Source organism: Falco biarmicus, chromosome 2 (assembly GCF_023638135.1).
Source record: "Falco biarmicus isolate bFalBia1 chromosome 2, bFalBia1.pri, whole genome shotgun sequence".
NCBI classification, from domain to species: Eukaryota; Metazoa; Chordata; class Aves; order Falconiformes; family Falconidae; genus Falco; species Falco biarmicus.
In genome coordinates, this window is record NC_079289.1 from 82,573,583 (window position 1) to 82,598,393 (window position 24,811).

Here is a 24,811-nt window from a genome sequence, read left to right on the forward strand (position 1 = left end):
TAGTTAGCTCAGACAAGTAGCTTCCTAATTCTGTGTCTAGGCACATAAATGAAGATGGTTTCATTCTGACATGTTGCACGTGTTGAGAAGATAGGGGAGAGGGAAGCAGCATCATTCTCACTGAGGTATCTACAGTAGAAAATCAGGTTAACTTATGCAGATTTAAAAGGCTAGATATGTGTGTATGCATTTGCAGTCTGCTGGAGTTTTAGACTTCTTTAAGGGTAAAGTTCCTATAGGACTTCCTTTAATTTCCAAAAAGATTAAAAAATCATTATAAGGAATGAGTGGAGAGCATCAGAGATGATGGAAGTCTGATATTTTGTTGCTGTAATCTCCTCTAGGCCTTACTTCAAACTCATGATGTAGTGGCACATGAAGTTTACAGTGATGAAGCGCTGAGAGTTACACCTCCTCCCACCTCTCCATACTTAAACGGAGATTCTCCCGAAAGCGCCAACGGCGACATGGATATGGAGAATGTAACACGAGTTCGACTGGTGCAGTTCCAGAAGAACACAGATGAACCAATGGTATGGAGGCAACCTCAGTATATTTCTTGTCTCTGTACTAGTAAAGACCGGTATTATGATTTTAATGACAGCTTCTGCACTTGGAAGGAGGGTTGCCAGTATAAATAGAATAGTTCAGCAGCCATTGTAAATACTTATCCTCCTGTGTATACGCTTAACTTAAAATGCCATGTGTACATTCATACTAGTGCTGTACCACTGGAGGTGTTTTTGTTTAAAAACAGCCTTGTAGTAGTTATAGCAGATTAGGCTTTAAACCAAACTGAACACTTTGCATTTCAATACGAAATTGCATTTTCAACAAACCAGAATCTTATATGCTTATATATTAAAGTATTGCATCTTCACATATAAATAGTATCTCTTTTCATTACTCATATTTAAGTGAGTGGCAAAGTGTTTCTTTTAACCTTAAAATTTACACCCTGCCTTCAAGCTTTTAGGAAAAGTGACTTCTTAACCGCTAAAGAATCACACTGCTTAATGTTCTATTTTAAAAGTACAAACTTTTTTTTTTAGGGAATCACTTTAAAAATGAATGAGCTGAACCACTGCATTGTGGCAAGAATTATGCACGGAGGAATGATTCACCGGCAAGGTAATTATGTGTCACAAATAGTTTTGTCTTCAAACACAATTATTTAGATAATTTTGTACAAACTGTGTAATGGCACGTAGTCCTCATTTCGATTGCTACTATTCCATAGTAATGTACTTCTCTATCTGGACGGAGTCCTGTTAACTGCCTTTGTTAACTTCCAGGAGCAGATGTCTGCCAGCATTTTGAGATGAGGACCTGCTATGTTTCATTTAGGCCTTAATTAGGATAACAGGAGCATAGCTCAGTAAGAGAATGAAGTACCAATAGTTCTGGAGCTATACTTACTTAATCTTCTGTTTAAAAAAAAATAAATCCTTAGACCAGTTACAGCAAAGATGAAAGAGCTTTGTGCCACAAAATATTTAAATTTCTCCATGTATTTTCACACAATTCTTAAGGATCTTTGTGTACTTCTGATGCTGAGGCTTATAAAAATGGGTTTTGAAATAAAAATATTTCTTGTGCCTAGAACTTGACTCTTTATTTTCAGTTTTCACTACTGTGGCAAGCCCTGCAAACATGCATGTTTTCTCATCTTCAGTCTACTCCTTTTTTCCATTTTGTGTGTCCAGGTCAGATGTCAAAAAGTAGCTGGGCTTTGTCCTACTTTTAAGCATGAACTTCCCTGGTAGGTTTTTAGCTGCAAGTTTGGATTGCAGCCTTAGAAAGGGTTATTTTAATTTTTCCAGTTTGTCATCTTTTTCTTTTGATGAACACAAAAATTTTCATCATTTGTCAGACCAAAGTTCCTTTTAGGAAGACAAAACATAAAACAGGGAAAGGGAACATCATTCTTTCCATGATATATTCATTTTATCTCCTTGATATGGTCAAACCTGTCAAGAAGCAGGTAAGATAAAACTTTTCATGCAAGCAAAGATGCAGTTCATATAGACCTTTATATTCCTTTAGAGGACCCGCTGGATTGAAATTTATTTGGCTTCTAAAAGTGATTTTAAAAGGAGATTGCTCTAAACTTCTTGGGAAGAGGGTTTTCTTCCAACTGTAATTAGGTAGTGCTGATCCTCTGCAGAGTGTTGTTTCACATGACTGTGTTCCATAATGGAGGTACTAAAACTTTTTAAACCTGTTAAAGCTGGGTAAAAAAATCCAGCTATGCCCATTATAAAACTCTGTTCTTTTTAATTATACAGTGTCTTTTATTTCTAAAGATTTGGGAAATTTAACCTATATGTGCTTCATCTAACTAAGGTAGCTCTTCTGCACATAGGTTTAGTTTGAAAAGTGTTTCTGTAGTATTATAATCTTTTTTTTTAATGTGTCTGGTTTTATTAGTGCTCTAGGTGCCTCAGCTTCACTGCTTCATTCAACATATCTAGATTTAGAGTTTTTTTACTGAATAGAACAACACAAATGTAAGTCGGCAATGATCTCAAGCACAACATGTCTTTGAACCCTATTGACAGGATCTGTGGTTTTTATGTTTCAGGGCGGGGGGTTACGTTGTTGTTTTTGCTGTCTCCTCTTGCTATGTGGAGAACTGCCAGGCAATAACAGCAATGACTAGATAGTAGCTCTACTGAGAGGGTTACAGGAACTGTGTAATTTCAGGTCTAGCGCTATTAAGTACAAGCTACACAGTTCCTGGTCACAAAACCGTAGTGCTGCGAAGTCTGCCTCCCGACTCTGCCAGCTACATCTCATCCTGCTCATTATAGTTGTCCTTACTCAAAAGGTGGGGGAGCTGAAGTGGGAAGATAGGCCTGTAAAGATGCACCTTCCACAGAATTCAGCTCAATGAAAATTAAACACCAGTTTCAGTCATTAAAAATTGTCTTTTTGTTGACTTGTCTGCTTTTTTAGGATAAGTAAATAAATTGTATCTTAGATCTCAGGCTTTTAATTATGTCTTAGCTTTCACCTTTATGTCTATGCCTTAACTTAGCTCAGTTGTCTGTTTACTTTTTACCTGTGGATTCTGTTTAGACTACTCGTACTGTAAATATCATTTTCAGCAGATCTCCATATAGCCTGAGTTCTCAGCAACTCTCAGTACGTTAACCCATGGGGCTTTTGGTGCTGACTGGTTTTGGGGCATACATGCTTAATGTGAATTCATTCTTAAGATGCGTTTAAGAACATGTTCCCAGTATGACATTTAAGAAGATTTCCAAAGAAGAGGGAGGACTTACTGGCTCTGCCCATTTAATGTCACCAGAAGAACAGCAGTTGCACATTTTCTATGCTACATTCTCAAAGTGACTTAATGTAAAACTCACACCGATTTTTAAGACATTGATACCCCTGATAAGTTTTATTCAATTCTAACAAAACGTATGTGATGACTTGGTGAAAATAAGATTATACATTCATAAGCTTTCACTTTCCTTTGGCTACAAGACATGTTTCCAAATAGGGACTCCAATAATTTGTCTTCTTCCTAATAGGGTAGGATTTCTCATACTTCTGTGCAGAGCAAGAGCACACACTTCCTAAAACTGTCTTCACTGTCTCTTGCAAAGATAAAGAATGAAGTCATTTACTCCAGAAATACATCCATTATTTGTTATTACAGAGGTGTTATACGTCAGTAAGTCATGAATAGCTTAGGTTCTAAATAAACTCTGCAGTGTCGATAGAGAAGGAACCAAAAGCAACCAAAATTAGATGATTAAGCCTAGGTATCATGGGAACTACAAATGGTATGGAAGATTTGTTACTCAAAGATGTCACGAATACTCTTCCAACAAGAATATTTATAAAGAGTAAGAAGTTTCTGCAAATAATAAAACCCTCTTCCCTCACAGAATGACCGTCTACTGCTAAATGTCCATGCTTTATTTCCAACTTTTATGTATACTGCTCTATTCCAGACATGAGCAGAACAACAGTCACTTCTGTCAGAGTAACAGAAATGGGAAGTGCTCCAGAAGAGGGGCTTTTATTTAAGTGCACTATTGAACTGATTTGATACAGGGATATTACTGAGTCTGATTCTCTTTCTAATATTTATTTCCATCAGAATTTTATTTTAATAATGCCAAAGAATCTTTATACTATTCCAGGACACATGCTTTTTCTGATTCAGTATTATTGTTTAATAACAATTACACTCACTTCAAACAGAATTTAATTTTAGCATGATACGGTCAACACAGAGCCTTTTTTTTTTTTTTTATATTAGATTATTTTTTTAAGAACTGGGTATTGAATGCCATTCTGCGAAAGTCTGCCAAAACTGAACTTTCAACATGTTTCACTAGAGATTTGGTCATTAATATTCTAGATGTGAACTAGATTAATTTGAAACTCAGATGTAGGACTGTTGCATTCACATTCAGTAAACTATAAATTATGATAAATTTTCTACTGAAAAGTAGAAGAAAAATTGTGATGAATCCTTTTTTATAATTTCATTATCAGCAGATCAGCTGTAGAATTGTTCAGAGCATTTAATGTGGCTGAAGGACTTACTCTTGAGAGTACTGCAAGTTATTGTATTGGGCTCTCTTCTGTAGCACTGCCAAATGAGCTTCTGTTTCACAGAAGAGAGCCCAACGGGAATCATAGCAACAGAACTTTTGGGGATTCTTCTCCTTGGTTCAGGCTGTGCTTGTGTTTAGCAGGCACACAGTTAGATTTTCATACGTTTGTCCAGCTGAAAGTTTTGCTTGCGTGGTGTTCTTTGGAAAAACTTGACTATTTTGGATCAGGACAAGAATTTTAAGGATTTTTCAGGGATCTAGTTGATTGATTTTTTTTCAGGTAATTTTTCAAATGTATGGTTTAATTTAGGAAATGTTTGCTGGTTACTAGTTTTCCAAGTAAGATTAATTATATTAGGTACAGTAATTTTATTAGGGACAGTATTTAGGAAAGGATGCTTGCACAAATTATGTAAATCATACAGCAAAAAGAAATATATGTGAAGTAAATGGTCTTGTCATATTTCATTATATATGAGAAACAGCTGACTAATAATAAACCATGGAAGTCTTTTTTGAGAGCTGCTAGAGAATTAGGTAGTCTTGAGCTACTCAAGTCAGAAATTATCATCCAAAAAGAGCCTTCTAGGTTGCTTCTGATCTGGAAGATAATTCCTTCGCTGCCTCCTCCCTGTTGAGCTTTTGTAGTAACGTTAAGAGGCATGCTGCAGCATGCCATTCCCATCCCAGCTTTGGCAGGTCAGTTTATGACTTGTCTAAGCTAAGCAGACATTTGTTTCATCATCTGACATTGTAGGTGGTCACACCGATCATTTAGATTCAAGCTGAACCCACATGTACATACAGAAAATGCGTGTTCTAACTATGGCAAATCAAAATCAGAGAAATTAAAAAATACAGTGGTTTGACAGATAAAATCAAGACTATGTCTAGAAGCCAAATGCATTAAGTAGTCATCTGATAAAATGCTGCTTGAATATTTCCTGTTGAATGTTTTCAGCTGACTAGTTGTAGATGACTTTCTCTTCAATGTGTGGGTTTTTGCAGTGTTCTTGTAAGGGACTGATGTTTGCCCCGTGTACCTTAAGGGCAGCCTGGGCAGTCTGAAAGATGGATTCATAATCTTTGGTAACTAATACATAGCTACCAAAGTCCTTTTCTGAATCTAGCCAAAAAACTTATTTTAATTTTGTTTCATATTTATGCCTTGTATGAATATTAGTACTGTCTTACAATTATCTCAAATTGTAAAAACGTGTTTGAGGTGATTGTGTGTGTGTTTTGTTAACTCCACAGGTACACTACATGTAGGGGATGAAATCCGAGAAATAAACGGAATCAGTGTGGCAAATCAAACTGTAGAACAACTACAAAAAATGCTTGTAAGTGCCTGAAATCTTTCTCCTGTTCTTTATAAAAGCACCTGTCCTGTTTTGACAAAACTTTTATGTAATTGCATTGTGACTTCTCCTTTTGCTTCTATTCTTGATAGCCTACATGTGCATGTAACACAGAGTTCCATGTTCAACTGTTAAAAGCGTTCTACAGGCTTTCCCCTGTTCTTTAGTAGTCACTATTTTGCACCTTATACCCAGGAATGGTAGAAGGCACCTCCAGGTGTCATTTTATTTGTTCTGTTTACTCCCATAGTCAGGATTATTGACACCCAACCATTCTTGACAGGTGCATGTCTGACCAACACTTAAAAGATATTGAGTAATGAAGGTTCCCTAAACTCTCCAGGTAGCTGACTTTAGTATATAACTCTTCTACATTTTAGAATTTTTTTTCTAATGTCTGAGTTTCCTTTGTTGAAATGCAGGAGTTTCTTCTCTTGTCTCTAGTGGGCATAACAGAAAAATACTGCTTTCCTCCTGTTACTGATCCCTAGTCTATAAAAATCACATTCTTATTTTAAATCTTCAGTCTACACCAAGTGTAGTCACTGAGTATACTATGAGAGAAAAGAAACTTCTGTTGACTATTGGAGTAATTGCTACACAAATACAAATATAATAAATCGTAGAACCATTCAGGTTGGAATTAACCTCAGGAGATCTCCAGTCCAATCTGCTGCACAAGGCAGGGTCAGCATTGAATGCAGCCCAGGTTGCTCAGGGCTTTGTCTTGTTAAGCCTTGAAAATAGCCAAGGACAGAGATTTGGCAGGACAGGTGTCTCTTTTGGCAACCTGTTCCAATAATTGTCATCATAGGGAAAAATGTATTTCTTATATGTAGCTGGAACACCCATTCTTTCAATTTATAACTGTTGTGGTTCATGGTTATTGATGTTACAAAGAAAAAAGATATTTTGAGCTCAGACAGTGTCTTTTTGCAGGAAAATTTCATCTTGGGCCTTGCTACTAGAGTCAGTTTGATATTCCATAACACTTGCAGATTTTTCTGCATGCAGCCCTAACCTTGGGATCTTGGATGATATCACTAATCCTTCTGTTGCATCCAGGACCGTATAGACAAGCTTAAGTGAGTCCAGGCAAATATAATTTTTTTATCATGATAAGCCAGCCAAAGAGTGAAAGGGGGAAAGCTCAGAGATCATTTGGAGTGATCTGCTTACCTTTCTGCCCAGATCAAGTCCTGCGGTTGTCAGCCATGTGGTGTCCCTTATATTCAAACTGTGATTTAAGAAGATATGGTTGAGCAAATATGTTGCCACAGTCTGCTGCTATCCTGCAGTTACTACTTGTTATGAATATTCATACACTGTAGTAAATGCAAACTGGCAGACCCCATGTTCTGTTTTGCTAGAAGACTATTTCTTGCATAAGACTCCGTGGATCACAAGAATATAGCTACAAAGAAAAGATTGACATGGAAGAAACCTACACATCTCTTCGTCTCTCACCTTAAAAGACAGCTTTAGGTTCTAGGCATTCAAAATCTGGTCAGGCGAACAAACTAATAATGTATGTTTATCTTTTAGATTAATGAGAGACAACTTAAATGTTTGTTTATAAGTGAAATGACAAATTAGTCATGGCATTTTAGCTTTTCTGAGTATTTACTTTAGGAAAACATACTGCTGCTCTCAAACTATGATGCTTTCCTTTCAAGCATTAATGATTACGGACATTTTATCTTCAATATCTTAGTCTTTAAAGAAGTGCTTCTCTTTTTGCAGAGGGAAATGCGTGGAAGTATTACCTTTAAGATTGTGCCAAGTTATCGCACACAGTCTTCATCCTGTGAGGTAATGAATTTAATGAACCATCCCATTTCTTCCTCAGTCCTGTAACTAACTGCCTGCTGATGGCTGAATGTTACTGCTTTCTGGGAAATTGTTTCTGCCTGTCCTGTTAGATCACGCACACCAATTTTACAACAAAGATAACGGAACATGAGTAGGTCCCACCTACCTACTCAGCCCTGCCTTCATATTCATCTCATCAGCACCTTAACTAACTCTTTACAGCCTATCAAAAAAAAAAAAAACACAGGAAAGGGGATCCTCAACTCATGCATTTAGGAACCCCTTTTAAAAATTACAATTTAAACTCATTCTCCAGGAAGTCTATTAAAGTTCCCAAACTGAGGAACAATCCTCCTTTTTTTAGGCATCAAACATTATTTACTGCTTTGGGCTGTTAAGGGTTAATTGAATAATCTGTTTCTGTATAACCCTGTTGAGGTAAATTTGTGATGGTTGTCTGTAACAGTTACATGTGGCTTAATAGTATGTTTCCATGAGAAAAAATGGTATTTGTCATTACAGAAGAAAAACAGATTTGGAGTTAGTTCTTGTTGAACTAGAAACTTGGTGGTGTGGTTTGTGCACAGTAACGTTTAATTCCCTTCTGCTCACAAAGTTATATTCCAGACTGCAAGCGAAGGGAATTAAATTCTAGAAAATGGCTACTTGAGACATACTGTTCCAATTTAAGCATACAGATGGCATATGCACTGTGTAGAGGATGCCAGTCTTTCTGTGCCACATGCTTAACTGCACAAACAGTTCCCAAATTAGAATTCTGAGAGTGAAATCACAGTCCCCGTTGAAGTCAAGCACCTTATCTTAATTAGAGCTGTGATTTCACCCTAATTGTTCTTGTGTCTCAGCAGATGCTAGAACACACAGAAACTGCTGCTGTGATTGTCAGAACAATCTGTATGCAGGAAAAAAAAATACAGTTTTTGGGTTGCCTTTTGTACTTCTAATAGAAGTCAACAAGAAATAAAAGGGTTTAGAGGTAGAAGGTTTGACAGATTTTCACCTATGAGGCTGACTTTCTTAAAAGGTATAAGTACGAAAGCAAAAGTTTTTCATGAAATGCAAAGGCTTTAAAAAAAACTTCAAATAGAAAATTTAGAGCGTGCTGACAAATTTATGTATTAACTACTGTGCTGTAATAGCAGTAATAATAAATGATATCTCACTTCCCAATATTAAAATACAGAAACTGGTGAAACTACAGAGCTGCTGGGGAGATGATTATTTGGAAAAAATAATTTGGCATACAGCTTTAGATTAATACCATTAGGTGTCATTTTAGTTGTAGCAGGCCATCTCTTTTCCTTAGTTTTGTGTCCTTAGGTTCTTCATGACTGTTTCACAGAAGAGGGGAAAATGGGCTTTTACCTTCCTTTGCAAAAAACAGCAAAACTAGAAATATGTGGTCAAAGACAAAGCAAAATAAATAAGCATGTCTACTTATCACACTTCATGGCATTTAGCATTCATTTAATCAGAGGGTGCTGAGTGTTCCAGCTACTCAGCCACACTATGACTTTGGCTAGATTTTCAGCTGTTACCAAGTGTACACAAAAAACCAACATTTTTAAATCATCCTATTAAAGCATCACTAGTCCTTTGGTACAGAGAGAATTTTTTTCAGGTAATTTTTCAGGATTGTGATTCAGATGATAACTCAAATATTTAGCCATTGATAAAGACTAAAAATGAATGTTGAATCAACATTGCTAAGACACAGAGAGCTTGCTTCTCATGTCCTCTAGCAGGTTAAATTCAGAGATATTGGGTCTTCGCTAGTATAATGTTACTAGTTAAGGTATTTTTTGCCAATATTTCAATACAAATTTATGTTTGGTTTCCCCCCCTCTCTTCAGTCATGGAGCGGTGCTCACATCTCACATAGTATAGTTTTACCAGAAGAGGAATATAAAACAGAATCAATAACGGGGTTTTCTTGAGGTTTCTACCACAATCACATCATTGGACTGCAAAACATCTTGTTAATCTTGAATAAGAAAAACTAAATGTTAGTAGAATCAGAGGTGATCTGTCTTCCATATAGAATCCATCTGTATGCCTTATATAAATAAATGAAGGGGCACGGGATGTTATTTTTTTAAAATAACTTGAGATTTGCATTTCACTTGCCATATTTTTCTCCATTTAAGAGAAACGTTATAGTGGTGTTTTCTATATATTAAACCACTTCTGTATATTTAGGGAGTTCTTGTCCCTGTAGTATGTGATGGTACTTGAGTGTCACTAGGCAGTTTCCAAAATCTCAACTGGATAGTTGCAAGTTTCTTGGGGATTTGTGGCTTTTCCTGCACCCAGGCCTTCTATTTCATGGAGCAGACTTTGCTTATGACTTGTTCGGCCGTTGGTGTGGCAAATGGCCTGCGTTACTCAGGTATCTAGATGACACAGTGGCCAAGATGTTGTTTTCTGCTTCAGATACCCAGGAAATTACAGACTTACATAAATATGAACTTAAGTAATTTTTGCAATACATTCTCCTTAAGGCTGATGACTGCATATGCTGTTCATACATTTCAGTTTTATCCAACTGAGTAAGCATTTTGCTCTAGCTACATTTGCGTTCTTTGTACTGACAAAACACCCCAAGTAATCTTTTATAGTGTCGGATACGTGAGAATGGTAAGGGAAGTACATTTTCTTTTTTTTTTTTTAACTGGAAAACTTTCTTTATAAACACCCTTTATGTTTCAGATTGTCTTCATGAAACACTTAAGTTGTTTCATTAAGAAGAGCCTTTATATAGGAGATTTTTGAAATCTGGTGCTAATCGCCATGGATTTATTCCTTTAGTCTTGCAGTGTTTCCATTACTGCTCAAACTATGTGACTTTTTATAGTCTTAAATCTTTTTTACATTTCTATTAAAAATACTGCCAGAAAGGCAGTTGAGCAAGACTGAAATTGAAATGTATTTTGAGGTTTTTGGAAAGTCTCTAGGGTTTTCGTGGGTTTTGTTGTTATGGGGCTTATTTTTGTGGATCTGGCAAGACTGTCATTAATCTGGTTGGTTTTGTCACTATTGAATTTGATCAGGCCACATTTAGTAGACATAATTGACTTCTGCTATAGGGCTGCGTGTCAAATGCATTTATTTATCCTTCATAATCCACACATAAGTCTGCTATTTTTGGAAAGAAAGGCAGGTCCCTAGGAAATCAAGAATCTAAATGCCTTTGAAAATATGGCTGAACTGCCTAATTATTTAAAAACTGTAGATACGCCTCTTGATGAGCTTAATAGATCAGTTTCTTACAGTTAGTACTGAAATCACCAATAGCACTGAAAATGTGTATTTTCCTCAGTATGTTATGATGAACATTTGCTTTGAGTAGTATGCTGTTTTCTGTTGAGAATTGTTGGAGGAATACAAATCAAAACATTCTCAAACCAAGAAAATTTCCTTCAAAGGGAAAAGCTTTCAGGAGAGTCCAGAAATAGCGGCATTCTCCAAGTTACTGTAAACTTGTTTTTCTCCAAATTACTTTGCATCACTTTCCAAGGCTTTCCCATGCTAAACCATCACAGACTAGCAAATCACAACAAACTAGGTTTAAAAAAAAAAAAAGTATAATTAATTTTTTACTTCTTCTTGAAAGTGAGACAATGGCAGAGACAGAATTGCAGAAGAAGCAGAAAATCTCTTCATAAAAGAAGGAAGTCACTGCTTTTTTTCAAAAAAAGTATCTCCTAGTTGCTATTTGGTAAAGATGATGCTGATAATCCCATACACAAAAAAAGGAATAATGGTTCGTTGAGGCTTTTCTTTTTTCTTTTTTTTTCAATAATGAATGGCTTATTTGGTTTCATTTGAACATTTGAAACTTGTTATGCTGGAGTGATTTTGTAAAAAGAATTAGAACTGCTTTCCCCTGGTCTGTTAGATGTTGCCAGTAGTTTTGGGAGACAAATGAGTGTTTTGTTCTCATGCATGTAGCAGAAGTATACAGACCTACAGACCTTGAACCACAATGATTTTACAGGCATAATATTGTCCTCAACTGTGTTAAAATCAAAGCAAGCATCTAGATAGCTTCATATGGAACTTTCTGTGAAATCATATCTAATGAGTCTGCAAAAAAGTGCAGAAGTTCTACATGAGTTCTACATGCCTGCACATCAAGGTACAGGCAGCAAAGGGACAAAGTATTGCCTGTCATTTTAACTCTTCTTGATGCTTTAAAATAGCTATGAGTGCTATCTAATTAACTATTATATATCTATTATCACATAATTAGTCTAAGTTTGAGAATATTAGTAGAGGACCTTTACCTGATTAATATTGCATGAAAAGTTTAGTTCCAATTCTGGTTTTTCATTTGTTCACAAAGGGCACTTGTATTGATAAAATGTGACAGGGATAACTTTGTTTTCTTTGAAAACTGTTTTAGCCCTTTTTTTCTGCTATCTTTGATATGCAAAATTACCAGACATTCCTAAATTGACCTTCAATGTGGACTATTATATTCCAAAATTCTTTTGGGGGTAAAGGGGATTTTTTTTTCACGATGTTTGAGTGAATTATTTTATGTCCTGAAGAGGTGGCTCAATTATCTGATCTTATGGAATTAAATACCATACAATCAAAATGGCATGTGAAGAAAATCGCTCTACAAGTGACTCATTGCCTTTGCAAAACCCAGTGAGGAATTCCTGTTATCCTTTCTGTAGAATTTCCTCATATGCCCCCCGCAACTGCTGTCTCCCCACTGAAGCGTAGGACCATGCTGGTAGTCGGGATCTAGAGAGGAGGCTTTTTAAAAGTGATATATTTTGGCAGAGTTTAATACTTCTATACTCATAAGAATGTTGAAGGAAAAAACCCTCAATGTGCTTTCAAGTGGATGAGGAGGGAGAAGAAAGTATCCAGCTTCCTTCTCAGGTGTTAGCTTTGGTGCCTTTGAGGCATCTTATAGAATAGAAACTGATGAACACTGACTTCCACCATATAGCTGAAAAAAGATTTAGAAGCATCTTTAAAATGGAATATGTGCCTCATTCTATTCAAAGACTATTCAGTATATAACTTTCACATAATTACCTTGAACAAAGATGCCAGTATGACTAATAGCTTTTAACATTGTCAGCCACCCGAGATATAAGAGGTCGCAGATACTCAGTAATTAAAAAGCTGATTGATTGCTAAGGCACTATAAAAATAGTTATTACCTAGCATACATCAAAATGTCAAACCTGCATCTTTAACTATGGAAAAACTTCTCAGATTTACAGAGTTTGTAGTGTGGAAACTTTCACAGATGAAGCAGCTAAGCAAATGGTTATAAGGCTGTGGATGTAACTGTTCTTTTAAATATCTGTGTTCCTGTGATAGTGTTGTGTTGTTAATGAACCTTGTGTCTTATTTCAGAGAGATTCCCCCTCTACATCCAGACAGTCCCCAGCTAATGGTCATAGCAGCACTAACAATTCTGTTTCGGTAAGATTTCCAGTTCCACACAGAGAAAGCGTGAAAGTTTTGTTGGTGCTCATCTGCCATTACTGTTCTACTTATTGTGTGGTCAGTGGAAAATTCTGTCCTGCTGATAGAACCAAGGTTATTACATATGTAACTCCCCGTTTTCTTTTTTTTAAGATTTTTTTCCAACATATCCTTATTAAAAGCCATATAGTGAATTAAATGTTAATAACTGTAATGTGACACTTCAGTCATTCATAACTCATTGTTAGCAGTTTCCTCAAAACTACGCAAAGGTTTAAAGTGAAAGTTTTATTTCCATCCTGAACTTTGGAAGCAGTGTTTGAAGAAAGAATAACTGTGCAGTTGGTATTTCAAGACATTTTAGACTCTTTTTAAGTTTTGTGTTTTGAGAGACCACTGGAACGTGTACTGGTTTCCGCTATCTGAGTTAACGAATTGGTGTGCCCTCTGCTGTTGTGGTACGTGCACATACTTTGTGGAATATGAGCCTTGCCTGGACATGAAAAGCGAAAGGAAGTGGCTTTAAACTGCACTACAAACCAAGCTATTATCATCACATCTTTAACACAAAGTACTTCAGTTTCAGATATATTCAGGTAGAAAGGCGGTGGTGATCTCCTGTTTTTCTAAAGTATATTAATGTTGCAATTTGTGTTGTTTATCATTTGTCATTGTTTGGACCAATGTAGTAACTACACATGCAAGTTCCTTCAGTAAGAGTGCTGCAGTATCATGAGTTCATGGGACTAGCTAAAAAAAAAAAATGCACACAACAAAAAAACCGAGTAACTACTTCTTTAACTATTAAAAAAATTACAACTTAGAAATCATTTGCCACAAGGTAAAGTGCTTATTAATTAATATAATGAAAAATAATTGTGTAAATGAAAAAATTAAAACTTTTGTGAATTAAATCGAATTTGTAATATGATGAGTAGTTATAATCTTAATCCTTGGCACAATTAATCATATTATACATCATTAATTTTTTTTTAATAGTCATAATAGCCATTCTTCTCTTAAAAACAGGACTAAATATTAAGTGGAAAAGGCATCACATAAAGAGCCTCTTTCACTTGACAGTGCTTTTGTGTTGAAGATGCTGAAGTTTTTATTAAAAAGCACATTCTCTATCTGCTTAAACTTTTTACCTGCTTTCTTCAGCTTGCTGCTAAACAGCCTGGGTTTGATTTTTCTTAAGAAAAAAAATATTTCTAAACATGGGTCAACGCTTTATACTTTTGTCTGACTTACCATTTTACTGTAATGTAATATGAATCACTAACAGATGGTGTTGTGTACCCTTAAAAAGTAAAATGAAAATTTCTTCTCCTGGGTTGACTTTATTCTGCAGGACTTGCCATCGACAACACAACCAAAAGGACGACAGGTGAATAGATATCCTCCATGGGAGTTTTTGTAAACTTAGCTGCTAGTGAACATCCCTGCTTATCTTTTTCCCCCTCATATTCTGTATGTGCTGGACTAAAACATTTAAGCTTGGAAAATTTGTTCCATTTTTTTCATTTTTCTTTTTAACTCATTTGTTTGTGGCTAATTCAAAATAGCATTTTTTTTCATGTGTCCATATGTGTGAGAGTTACAAAGTCATTGTCAATTTAACTAGTTGTTGTTTTAGTTCAGAACGCATTAATAGAATTACTGTTGTGCAGTGACCTCTGCAGATTTTCATCTTAGAGGAAAGCTCAGACATGTATTTTAGCTGAAGTGGAGGCTAGTAGGGCAAGTGTCTAGTATTCTACTCTAAAATGTTATACTGACAAAGATTCTAAAGCTTGAGTTGGTCTGTAACTAATTATTAACATTAACAAAGCTCTTCAAAGAAAAAACATCAATGACAGTTTCTATTAAGGGCTGAGAAATCTGAAGATAGCCTCTTAAATTTTCAGTCCTAAGGCCCAGACTCAGTAACCTCCCTTAACTTTGTTACCTTGACCTGATGGTAGTACATGTCATCATCAACCAAAGAAAGGTCTTCCCTCTCCAGAGAATCCCAAGAAAGTCTCTAAGGGCTCCACAGAGGACTCCCTATGACTCTCCTTGCAATTTTAAGATTTCTTTTTTACTGCAGCCTCCAAATCAACACATACCATCAAGTGATTTGTGTCTCATCTTCAGTAACTGCTCCATTTATATGTAACCCCTTCAGAATGTGCCTCTGATTCTTTAGCAGTGGACTCAACCTCATTCTCTCCCAAGAGTTTTAATAACAACTCTTGCAATTCCATTCAAAAGAGTCAATTAACTCCATGATCTGTTGTCTTTGAAAATCTTTTTATACTGCTATCTGGTTAAGTTAGTTGGAACATCTGTTACAAGAATGGATTGCTCTCACTTTGTTTCCCATTTTTAAAGCTTATATATGTATGATTCTTTCAACTTTCTATTGTCTTCTGAAGTTCCCAGCTGCCTGAACATAATCCTGGAAAGGCTCCATGAAAGACCTTCCAACCTGTTGTGTTTAGGTTTACATTTACCTCTCACAAGGTATTTTTCCCAGAAGAGACCCTTTGTTTAAGGCAATATTGGAATAATGGTGTTTCTCATACTCGCACCATTTAAAAACCCAGTTACCTGGTTTTTTCCAAGAGTCTTTTCCCATTGAACCAGCATATTTTTCTTGTAGCTTGTCATCTTCGAGGACAGTGAGGGCTTTGATAACAGATACATCGCTATCTGTAAGGAAGTCTGTAACCTTCCATGAACTGCCAATATTTGGTGGATGATGGCTCAAACTGGAGCAGGGACTTGAAAAGCAAGGAAGTTTCTAGATGGTAAAAATATGACCTACATTTCTAGACCTATATTAGATAAGGGTGAGGGGAAATAAGGCATTGGTTCAATGCTGATTACTTCATAGAAAGCCAATTACTAAATAAATTAAATCAATTTCAAAATATCCTATTTTTCAGGTGATTAAAATAGGTTTGGTTGCTTGTCTAAACTCACCCACTCAGTGCACAGCAGAACAAGGGTCAGATTTAGTATATTGAAAGTTGAGTTCGGTGTTGGTATTATCATCTGATCCTCTCACTTTAAACAGATAAAAATGCAGGTACAAGATAGTAGCAATTAGCCATTTTAAGTTAATTTATTCATATGTGGGGTTGCAGATTGGATTGCTATAGAAATGAACTTTTTAAAGTGCTGTTAATAGTCCTAACACTGCATAGTTACAGCTATTTTTGGAGCAGAATTTGAGCAAAGTTGAAAACTGTTGCAGTTTAAGTGAAAGATATTCCTTTGCAATGTAAATTATTTTTTTTAAATCTAGTTGATTTTCAGTAAGAAAATCAGAGTAGAGTATACATGGCTTTTTGAAATGCTATAGGGTAATGTTTGAAGTTCATCAACTGTAGAAATTACCCATCTTGGACATACTTAATTCCGATTTTAAGATCCTTGGGTGCATCAGGGCTCTAATTAGTAACCAAAATTGGAGATCACTTTTATTTTTATTTTCTAGGGTTGAGACCTTCTTTCTGCTAATGTTTCTTAGAGGATAACTTACTCAAGTCATTAGTTTTAATTTATATGGGAGTAGATTTTTACTGAAAAAACTATGCAGAGAATTGCCAGATTCCTCTCAAGTAACTCTATGTAATAGGTGCAACACAGGACTTCCTATTTAGTCCTAAAACAAGGTACAAAATTTCAGTCTAAATACTAAAGATCATTAATGTAACCTAAGTCCTTCATACTGTCCAATAACATTTCCTGCCATACAAATTTTTAAAACAATTCATGGGACTTCAGTTGGAAAATACAGTACAGTTCAAGCTGTAACGTACTGGTTTATAGTCTGTAATGATTCATGATATTTAATATTGATTTGTGGGACTCTTATCAGTTTATTATGTGTTCATTTTTGCTGTTCAGGTTTTAAAGTAGGTAGAAGACATGAGCTTTCAAAATAACATCATACAGCTTCACTGTTTGCTGGGGTGGGGAGTTCTGTTTCATTTTCAACTATCATGCTTTTGCCATTCTGTTTCGTCCTTTGTTTGTTGCAAATAGTATGTGTAGCTACATGCACAGATCAAATTTTCACGTGGTACTCTTAATACTGTACCAGTAATAACATCACAGTGTCTTTTATAAACTTTTTTATAGATATATGTAAGAGCACAATTTGAATATGATCCAGCGAAGGATGACCTCATTCCTTGCAAAGAAGCTGGCATCAGATTCCGAGTTGGTGATATTATCCAAATCATTAGCAAAGATGATCACAACTGGTGGCAGGGTAAACTTGAGAACTCCAAAAACGGTACTGCAGGTCTTATTCCTTCTCCTGAACTTCAAGAATGGTATGACTTGAATTTTCTATAAAAATTAATTTAGCTTTGCTTTTATTTCCATCTTTCATGCTTTTCTTTGTTGTATAGCTAGTTTTTATATAATTTTTTCTTTTTACAAAAAAAAAAAGTCTATAGATTGCCTCAGTTTGTGGCACTGATTTTTTTTTCATATATGCGTAGTAGTAAGGGTTGCATGCAATATTGTATGTGTGGTTACATTAGAAAAATAAACACCTGTGTTAGTAAACATCGTGCTTTCTGATATACTACAGGAAACTATGACTGAAGGTTACGTACAAATTGTTTATGTAAGGGGGTCAAATTAATTTGTCTTTTAGGTTCTAAACAGTGTTATCATCAGTACCGCTTATATGCCAAGACACAAAGCACAAAGATCATTGAAGGGTTTTGAATGAAAGCCAAAAAGTAGAAAGAAGTCACAGTGCAAAGATTCCCGAATGACAGATTCAATGAGCAGCAGTGGCAATGAGTACCACAAAAGCAATGCAGAACCTTTAAACAACCTCTTGCAGAAGCTGTTTAGTAAATATTTCAAATGTATCAGCACAAGCTCTGGCAAGCAGGTCCTGGGCCATTACAGTTATGGCCATAATGGAAGAAGGTTTATCAGTATACATAATCTAGCCCAAAATACTTCATACAAGATTTGTTATGTAAAAGAATTAGAGTGTTGGAAAGGGTTTAACAGCACCTGTGCCACCTGGACTAGCTAAAAGAGATTTTGCTAGAAGGCAGAGGTAGACAAGACATTTCATTCCATCTCAAGAGCTCTCTTGCAAGCCCTGATGTAAGGGAGACACTGGTATACATTGCAACAGGAACACTTGCAATACTTCATCCTAAAGATCGACCTCAAAACAGCTCCTCAACACAACACAACTTGCTCTGAAGTAATTTAGACTATAGTGGTCTTCCAGTCTAATCTGGTGCAAAGCAGCCTACAGCTGTTTTAGTAGCCACCCTTCCTCCCACGTTCACTTGATCTGGAGCTTTAGTGATCTACCACTAAGAAGATATTCTTTATTATCAAAATACCTCTGTATGTAAGTGCTTTTTTAAGACAATGTAAAAAAAAAAAAAAAAAAAAGGGGTTTGCAAAGTTTTATCTGTACTTTTGTACTATTAAAAAGTCTTATTTTCCTAATTCATTCTGTGTGGCTTTTTAAAAATCATTGATCACAACAAAAAAAAAATTTTTCTCCTCCATATGCCAGGCGAGTTGCTTGTATTGCCATGGAGAAGACCAAACAGGAGCAACAGGCCAGCTGTACTTGGTTTGGAAAGAAAAAAAAGCAGTACAAAGACAAATATTTGGCAAAGCACAATGCAGGTATGAAAAAAAAATATGCAAGTATCTTTAACAGGTTAAATTTCTTACAATCTAAACCTTGCCATTAATTGTTCAGCTGGCACTGTTATATAAACCTAATGAGTTACTTAGGAAAATATAACCAAAATTCTGATTATGCCAACATTACTCTGCTTGTTCTTTGCTATTTAAACATATAGCTTATTCAGTGAAAGGCAAGCTGCAACAAAGTAAAAGCATTGTGATATATCCTAATATAGGCTTACATTGTTTTGGGGTTTATATTTAAAGGACCACTAGATACTAGAATCAGGATATGAATTTTGCAATCTATATAACTGTACTGTGCTCTACAGAAGACTTCTCAGTAGCATCCTTGTTAATACGTGTTTATAGTTATAGCTTATATATGTAAAAACATCAGGAAAGGGCATTTTTCTTGAAGTGCTAATCAGCTGGAAGTGGAATAAGAGCCATGACATAGTCAGTGTGTTACTTACAGTTACCCAAAATAGAACAAACTGTGGAAGTTTTTCCTCCTTGAGGTGATCTCTGCTTGAATCCTAAGTTTTGGGTTTCTATTTAGACTGCTGAAAAATTAAATCGTTTTAGGTAGAAGTGTGAAGTAAAACATCCTTGCTGAGCAAAATTCATTAGTTTTAGTAGTAAAGAAGGAAGACGCATTCATTCATGAACGGAATTTAGTTCATTTCTCCTTTTAATATAAAATACTTAATGTGTTGAAACTGTTTCTATTGGTTTTGTATTGATATCACATACCATGATGATAAATATGTTGTGGTCTCTTGAGAGGCTTGCAGAGATTTTTATTAGAATTAAAAGATATATTTGTCCAAACAGTGTAATGAAAATATTTTATATATTGCATTAATTTCTGGGGTTTTTTCAGTTGCATTCTTGAATGCACCAATGAAACAATATAAATCTGTATTTTCACATTTCTCTTTACCTGTGCAATCTGTGTGCGGTATCAGAGCTCATAATATATCAGTACTTCAGAATTTATGTTTCCTTTGAAGTCATTTGAAAATAAATTCCAGGAAAGTCAAAGAACAGTAACTGTCATTTGTACTCCTTAATTCCGCATCGCATTTAAGATGTTCACAGTTAAATATATAATTACTCATTACCCTGAAAACCCTTATAAGTAGAGACTGAAAGCTTTGTTTCCTTCCTTTTGCTGGTTTAACATTCTGGGGGTTTTAATGTTTCCACTTCGTTGCAGTAGCACTAAACCATGTTTTACTAATTATGAACTTAATGAGAATAAACTGGATTTTATGACTATTACTAATTATGACCTTATGAGAATAAACTGGATTGTATGACATAAAGTCTTTGATGATACTGGGTTTAAAGTATTACCAGTTGCACATAGCATACATTCCCAATGCATCGCTACTCCCTTCACTTGTGGCAGCATAACTTTGCGTGGCCACACTGTTAATGGTATTAACTGAAGAGCAACCCAGCAAAAAGCATAGATTCTTTTTCTTTAGGGCAGATAATTTTTTTAATGCAGCCCACAGTGCAACTGCGTAGTTAATAATGTCAGTGTGACTAAGCACAGCATGCTACTAAGAACAGGTGAAGGAAAAAGGGAAGGAGAAGGAGCAGGTGATACTTGAGGAGCAAAACTAGCTCAAAGATTTTTTGTATCAATTACATCCCTGAAAGGAAGGTAATCTAGACTTTTCTGTCTTGATAGAGTGGGGACATTTTGGAGAAGGCAAACTGTGACACTTTGAATCACAGTTTGCCCACCTTAGTGCTTGCCACTGTCAGTGCTGTTAGTCACTTTACATTGGCGCACAGTGTTTGCCAAAAATTAGAAACATGAGCATTAAACGTTATCATAATGACCATAAAAGAAACTGTTATTTTCAGAATACCATCTGACACTTCCCCTTTCCCTTAAGAAGTCAAAAAGTTTATGAAAGCGCAGATTGGAATCAAGGTTTCTCTTAGTTTGTTGATGTTTTTTGATCTTGGCATCCTTGCAGTATTAAAGGTGATGCCAGTAATATTCCAGGGAATTCTGCCAAATGTAATATATAAAGAGGTTCACTGAAATGCTGTGGTACTCACATGAATTTAAGTTTAACTAAGGTGGTACTGAATTTATTTTCTCTGCACTACTCTGTCATGTCTGGTATTGTTAGTCAAATATGGCAGGACTGGCTTTTGCAAACTTTCAGTGTCTACCTGTCTCAGAATAAAAACCAGATGTTTTCTTTTGGTGGATCCAAAATAAACATAATTAATTTGGAACTGAGAAGTCTAATCCAGATGTCAAAATGTTGCTCTTGCAAAGAAAGTGGAGTTTATTTCTCTCATATCTTAGCATAAAATTCAATAAATCATTTAGCAGTATGTAATCTATTTGGACTTCCCTGTTATTTTTGTCTTAGGGATGAGTCTGAACTGGGGTGCTGAGAAATGACCTAGTAAAATACTTCATGGTCAGCTAAGATTTATGTGGCTAGCTGATGATTTGAGAGCTAAGATTTTGGTGTGCTCTATTGGGATATTACTGGAACTAGAAAAGAAATTATTCTGCAAATCAGACATAGTTTGTGAAGTAAAGAGGAGAATATTTCAGGTACTTTTTATATTTAAAAACAAATATATTCTCCTTTACAAGAGAAATATAATCCCATTTTTCTTTCCTCCATACTTGATATTAGAGTACTGCGTCCTTCAAGAGACAATTTCACAATCATATATACATCTTATCATTGTAAAGTCAGTTTTAAACCAAAGCCCACAGAAAAAATTAGATGTTTTTCATTATTAGGTTCACTGGCATTTTTATAAATGCTATAGAGATATACTGATATCTAGATATATTATTTATTTTACTGGAATGTTATTGCAGGACTTCATAAAAGAACACTCTTTAGAACATACTAGACCTATGCTTCATATTATGCATAATGTAGAAAATTGCCAAGCTTTTATAAAATACGTTTATCATTTCTTAATGTGATTTATTTGCCTTGTGTTTAGACTATTGCATGGTAAAGTTTATTTTGTGCATATACTTTTTATTTTACTAATATATTACAAGCCATATCTCAATGACCCCTGTACATTTTTCATGCTGTCTTACTCCCAATGGCCTCTGTGCATGTAAGTAACCTGTCAAGTGACAATGCCTCTTTATTTGCTTCTTACTGTTTCCTTTCAAGACCTCCTTTTCTTTATTAGCTAGTAACACAGAAGCATTGAAGTTTAGTCTTTAAATGTGCCCTGTATTCCTCATATCTTGTGTATATTAAAAAAATTAATCATTTTTCTTTCACATTTGAAAACCCTACAATCATTAGTTAAATCCATGTAGACTGAGACACATCTTCTCCATGCTGCTAGTTTGTGATGAAGGCATTAATATGTATCATTTATGTTGTTTGTTCCTGTTGTTTGTATCTAACATAATGTGGTTTTGTTCAAGAAAAAAATAAGGGATTGATTTTTTTATTATTATGATTTTTTAATGGGAAAATGCAGGCCTAGATAGTTAGAATGGTGAAACTGTTTAACATATTGTAGATCTTTAACCCTTTCTAATATGAAGTGAATTATTAATTAGTTTAAATAGTGTGAAGGTGCAAAAAGGACAGTAGTAAGAATTCCGTGTCTGTGGAATGGAAGAAAAATATGACAGAATTCTTGCTTGTAGTATTTGGGGAAAGGCTGAAAGAGATTCTTTAGGATAAAATTCAAAATGCTTTAAATGGACTAAGAAGTTTTCACTTTTGTATCTTTTAAAGAGTTGAGTATGGCAATTGAGACATTTGTAGTGTGACCAAATTGAAGTAGCTGTACTTTTTCTTTAGGGTAAAAAGACTGCTGAATTGAAAAATTTGCTCTATTAAAAAAAACACATTAAGTTAAATCTTCTGCTGCTTTAACTGGGACTTAATTACAAAGAGCATTTGCTTTTTGGTAGGCTTCACAGTCTTAATGCTGATCTTGGTGGTTGGGGACTTGTGGAGCAAACAAACTAAAGCTCCCACCACTGCCTACTTTCAGAAGAGGTTTTGGATAGGGGGAGAGGGATATATTTGGACTCATCTTAAAAGATGGATGGGATATAGTTGAGGTGAATACACCAGCATAGGACTTGGGAACACTCAAAGATCTCATACTTTAAATGCAGTCTCTCCTCCCTTCTTTTTATAGCATGCATAAATACAGGACTGAAAACTCTTGCTAGTTGTGCTGCTCACAATTGCTGATTGCTGTAATCTTTATAAATATAATTAACTGCCTCCTGGCTTCTTTTTTTATTAAAATTCTGCAAGAATTACCAGAGGTGTTGTGTTATTGGGCACAGGAGGAATAAGCTGTTTTTAATGAACAAAACTTGATTTGTCAATCATTGTATACCTTGGCAATTGACAATAGATTGATAGGCATGAAGGAATTCATCCAGTTTCAATTGCAGTTGAAATTATTTCTGAAATAATACTTTTACATTTTTTCGCTAAATATGGTGGAGGTTCTTTTATGTAATGCCATCACTTTTCATTAGAATTCTTCATTCTGTCACAAGATTTAAAAGCATGTCAATTTAACTAGCACGTGTGTTTAAAGAGAACTCTAATTACAATTAATATGGTGGTAGCTTTGAAGAATAAATACCACAAGCTATTAACACTTTTTTCTGTACATTGCTCTTAGATCTTGTTAAAACATGATTATGAAAGCAGCCCTATCTTTAGTGTAAATAGATGTTCTCATATTGTGTTCATGTTGGTCACTGTCTACAGATTTTTCTTTAATATTGCTATTTTTTAGGAATGCAAACATGAATGGCATGCCATTTTAGCTAATTTTTGTGGTCTGCTGAACAGTGCATGAAAGGACATGCAAACTTTCCTAAGTAGCTTTATTATTGCTTTTTTTAACATTTTTTAAATGAACACTTTTGTTAAAGTTGCATAATGAAATTAGTTTTATTTTCCATAGCATATTACTTTGTATTATAAATCTAAAACTTGCTAGAATTATAATTTGTAGCACAATTAATTATCACCCTTAATGTGCCTTTTTTCTTATCCCTGTTGGGGTTTCTTTTGTGTTTTAGTGTTTGATCAATTAGATCTCGTCACATATGAAGAAGTAGTAAAACTGCCAGCATTCAAAAGGAAAACACTAGTCTTACTAGGTAATTTTGAGTTATTATTCTGAACATTACAGCATAGTTTTGAATCTCTTTTAGTGGAAAATTTATAATTCATTTTTGTGTTGTGGATTAGGTGCCCACGGTGTTGGAAGAAGACACATAAAAAACACACTCATCACAAAACACCCGGACAGATTTGCTTACCCCATTCCTCGTAAGTAGCAACATTCAATGTGCTGCAAAATTGTTGGTGTCATCCTTGACAACACACCCATTGTACTGCTACATGTGTGCAGTTCTGCCGAGTTGAATCCTATCTTAAAGGTGGGGATTGTGATAGAACTGGGTATATTTATTCTTTTTTTTTTTCAGGCAGAAGGGTAGTAAGTAGCACCATTTTTACATTGAAAGTTTCTTAGTAGTCACAAAACTTCTTGTTAAGCATACTTCTTTCTACCCTAAATGTTTGTTACTTTAGAATGAAGGCTAAAACATTTTTCTTTTTTCTGTGCTAATTTTACATTTACAGTTCAGGTATGATTGGAACAGCCTTGACATTTAAAACTGTATAATTCCCATGAGAAAAAATATAAACTGGATTTAGAGGAAACCTTTAATGTGTACCTGATCTGAACGTTTTAAATTACTTTTCACAGCCTAGCCTTGAGGACTGGTGTACTAAAATAACTTCAAGTTTCCAGAGATGACAATAAGAAAAAGAGAACGCAGTTAACTTCACTGCTTGCAAGTGGGTTGTTATGAAGAGCACAGGGCTGTTT

General features: G+C 35.2%; 1 protein-coding gene across 16 annotated transcripts in view; it reads left to right on the plus strand.

Moving 5' to 3' along the window:
- The window catches only part of CASK (calcium/calmodulin dependent serine protein kinase), a 226,511-nt gene that overhangs the window by 188,251 nt on the left and 13,449 nt on the right, over positions 1 to 24,811 (plus strand). For 5 of the 16 annotated variants that reach the window (XM_056329525.1, XM_056329528.1, XM_056329527.1 and 2 more), the window contains 10 exons: positions 345 to 533; positions 1,053 to 1,131; positions 5,838 to 5,923; positions 7,685 to 7,753; positions 13,157 to 13,225; positions 14,583 to 14,618; positions 17,363 to 17,559; positions 18,786 to 18,901; positions 23,994 to 24,074; positions 24,166 to 24,246. In XM_056329525.1, the coding sequence (XP_056185500.1) occupies positions 345 to 533; positions 1,053 to 1,131; positions 5,838 to 5,923; positions 7,685 to 7,753; positions 13,157 to 13,225; positions 14,583 to 14,618; positions 17,363 to 17,559; positions 18,786 to 18,901; positions 23,994 to 24,074; positions 24,166 to 24,246 (1,003 nt within the window). The remainder of the gene's footprint in view (positions 1 to 344; positions 534 to 1,052; positions 1,132 to 5,837; positions 5,924 to 7,684; positions 7,754 to 13,156; positions 13,226 to 14,582; positions 14,619 to 17,362; positions 17,560 to 18,785; positions 18,902 to 23,993; positions 24,075 to 24,165; positions 24,247 to 24,811) is intronic. The other 11 variants (XM_056329534.1, XM_056329536.1, XM_056329539.1 and 8 more) reach the window with 7 other exon arrangements.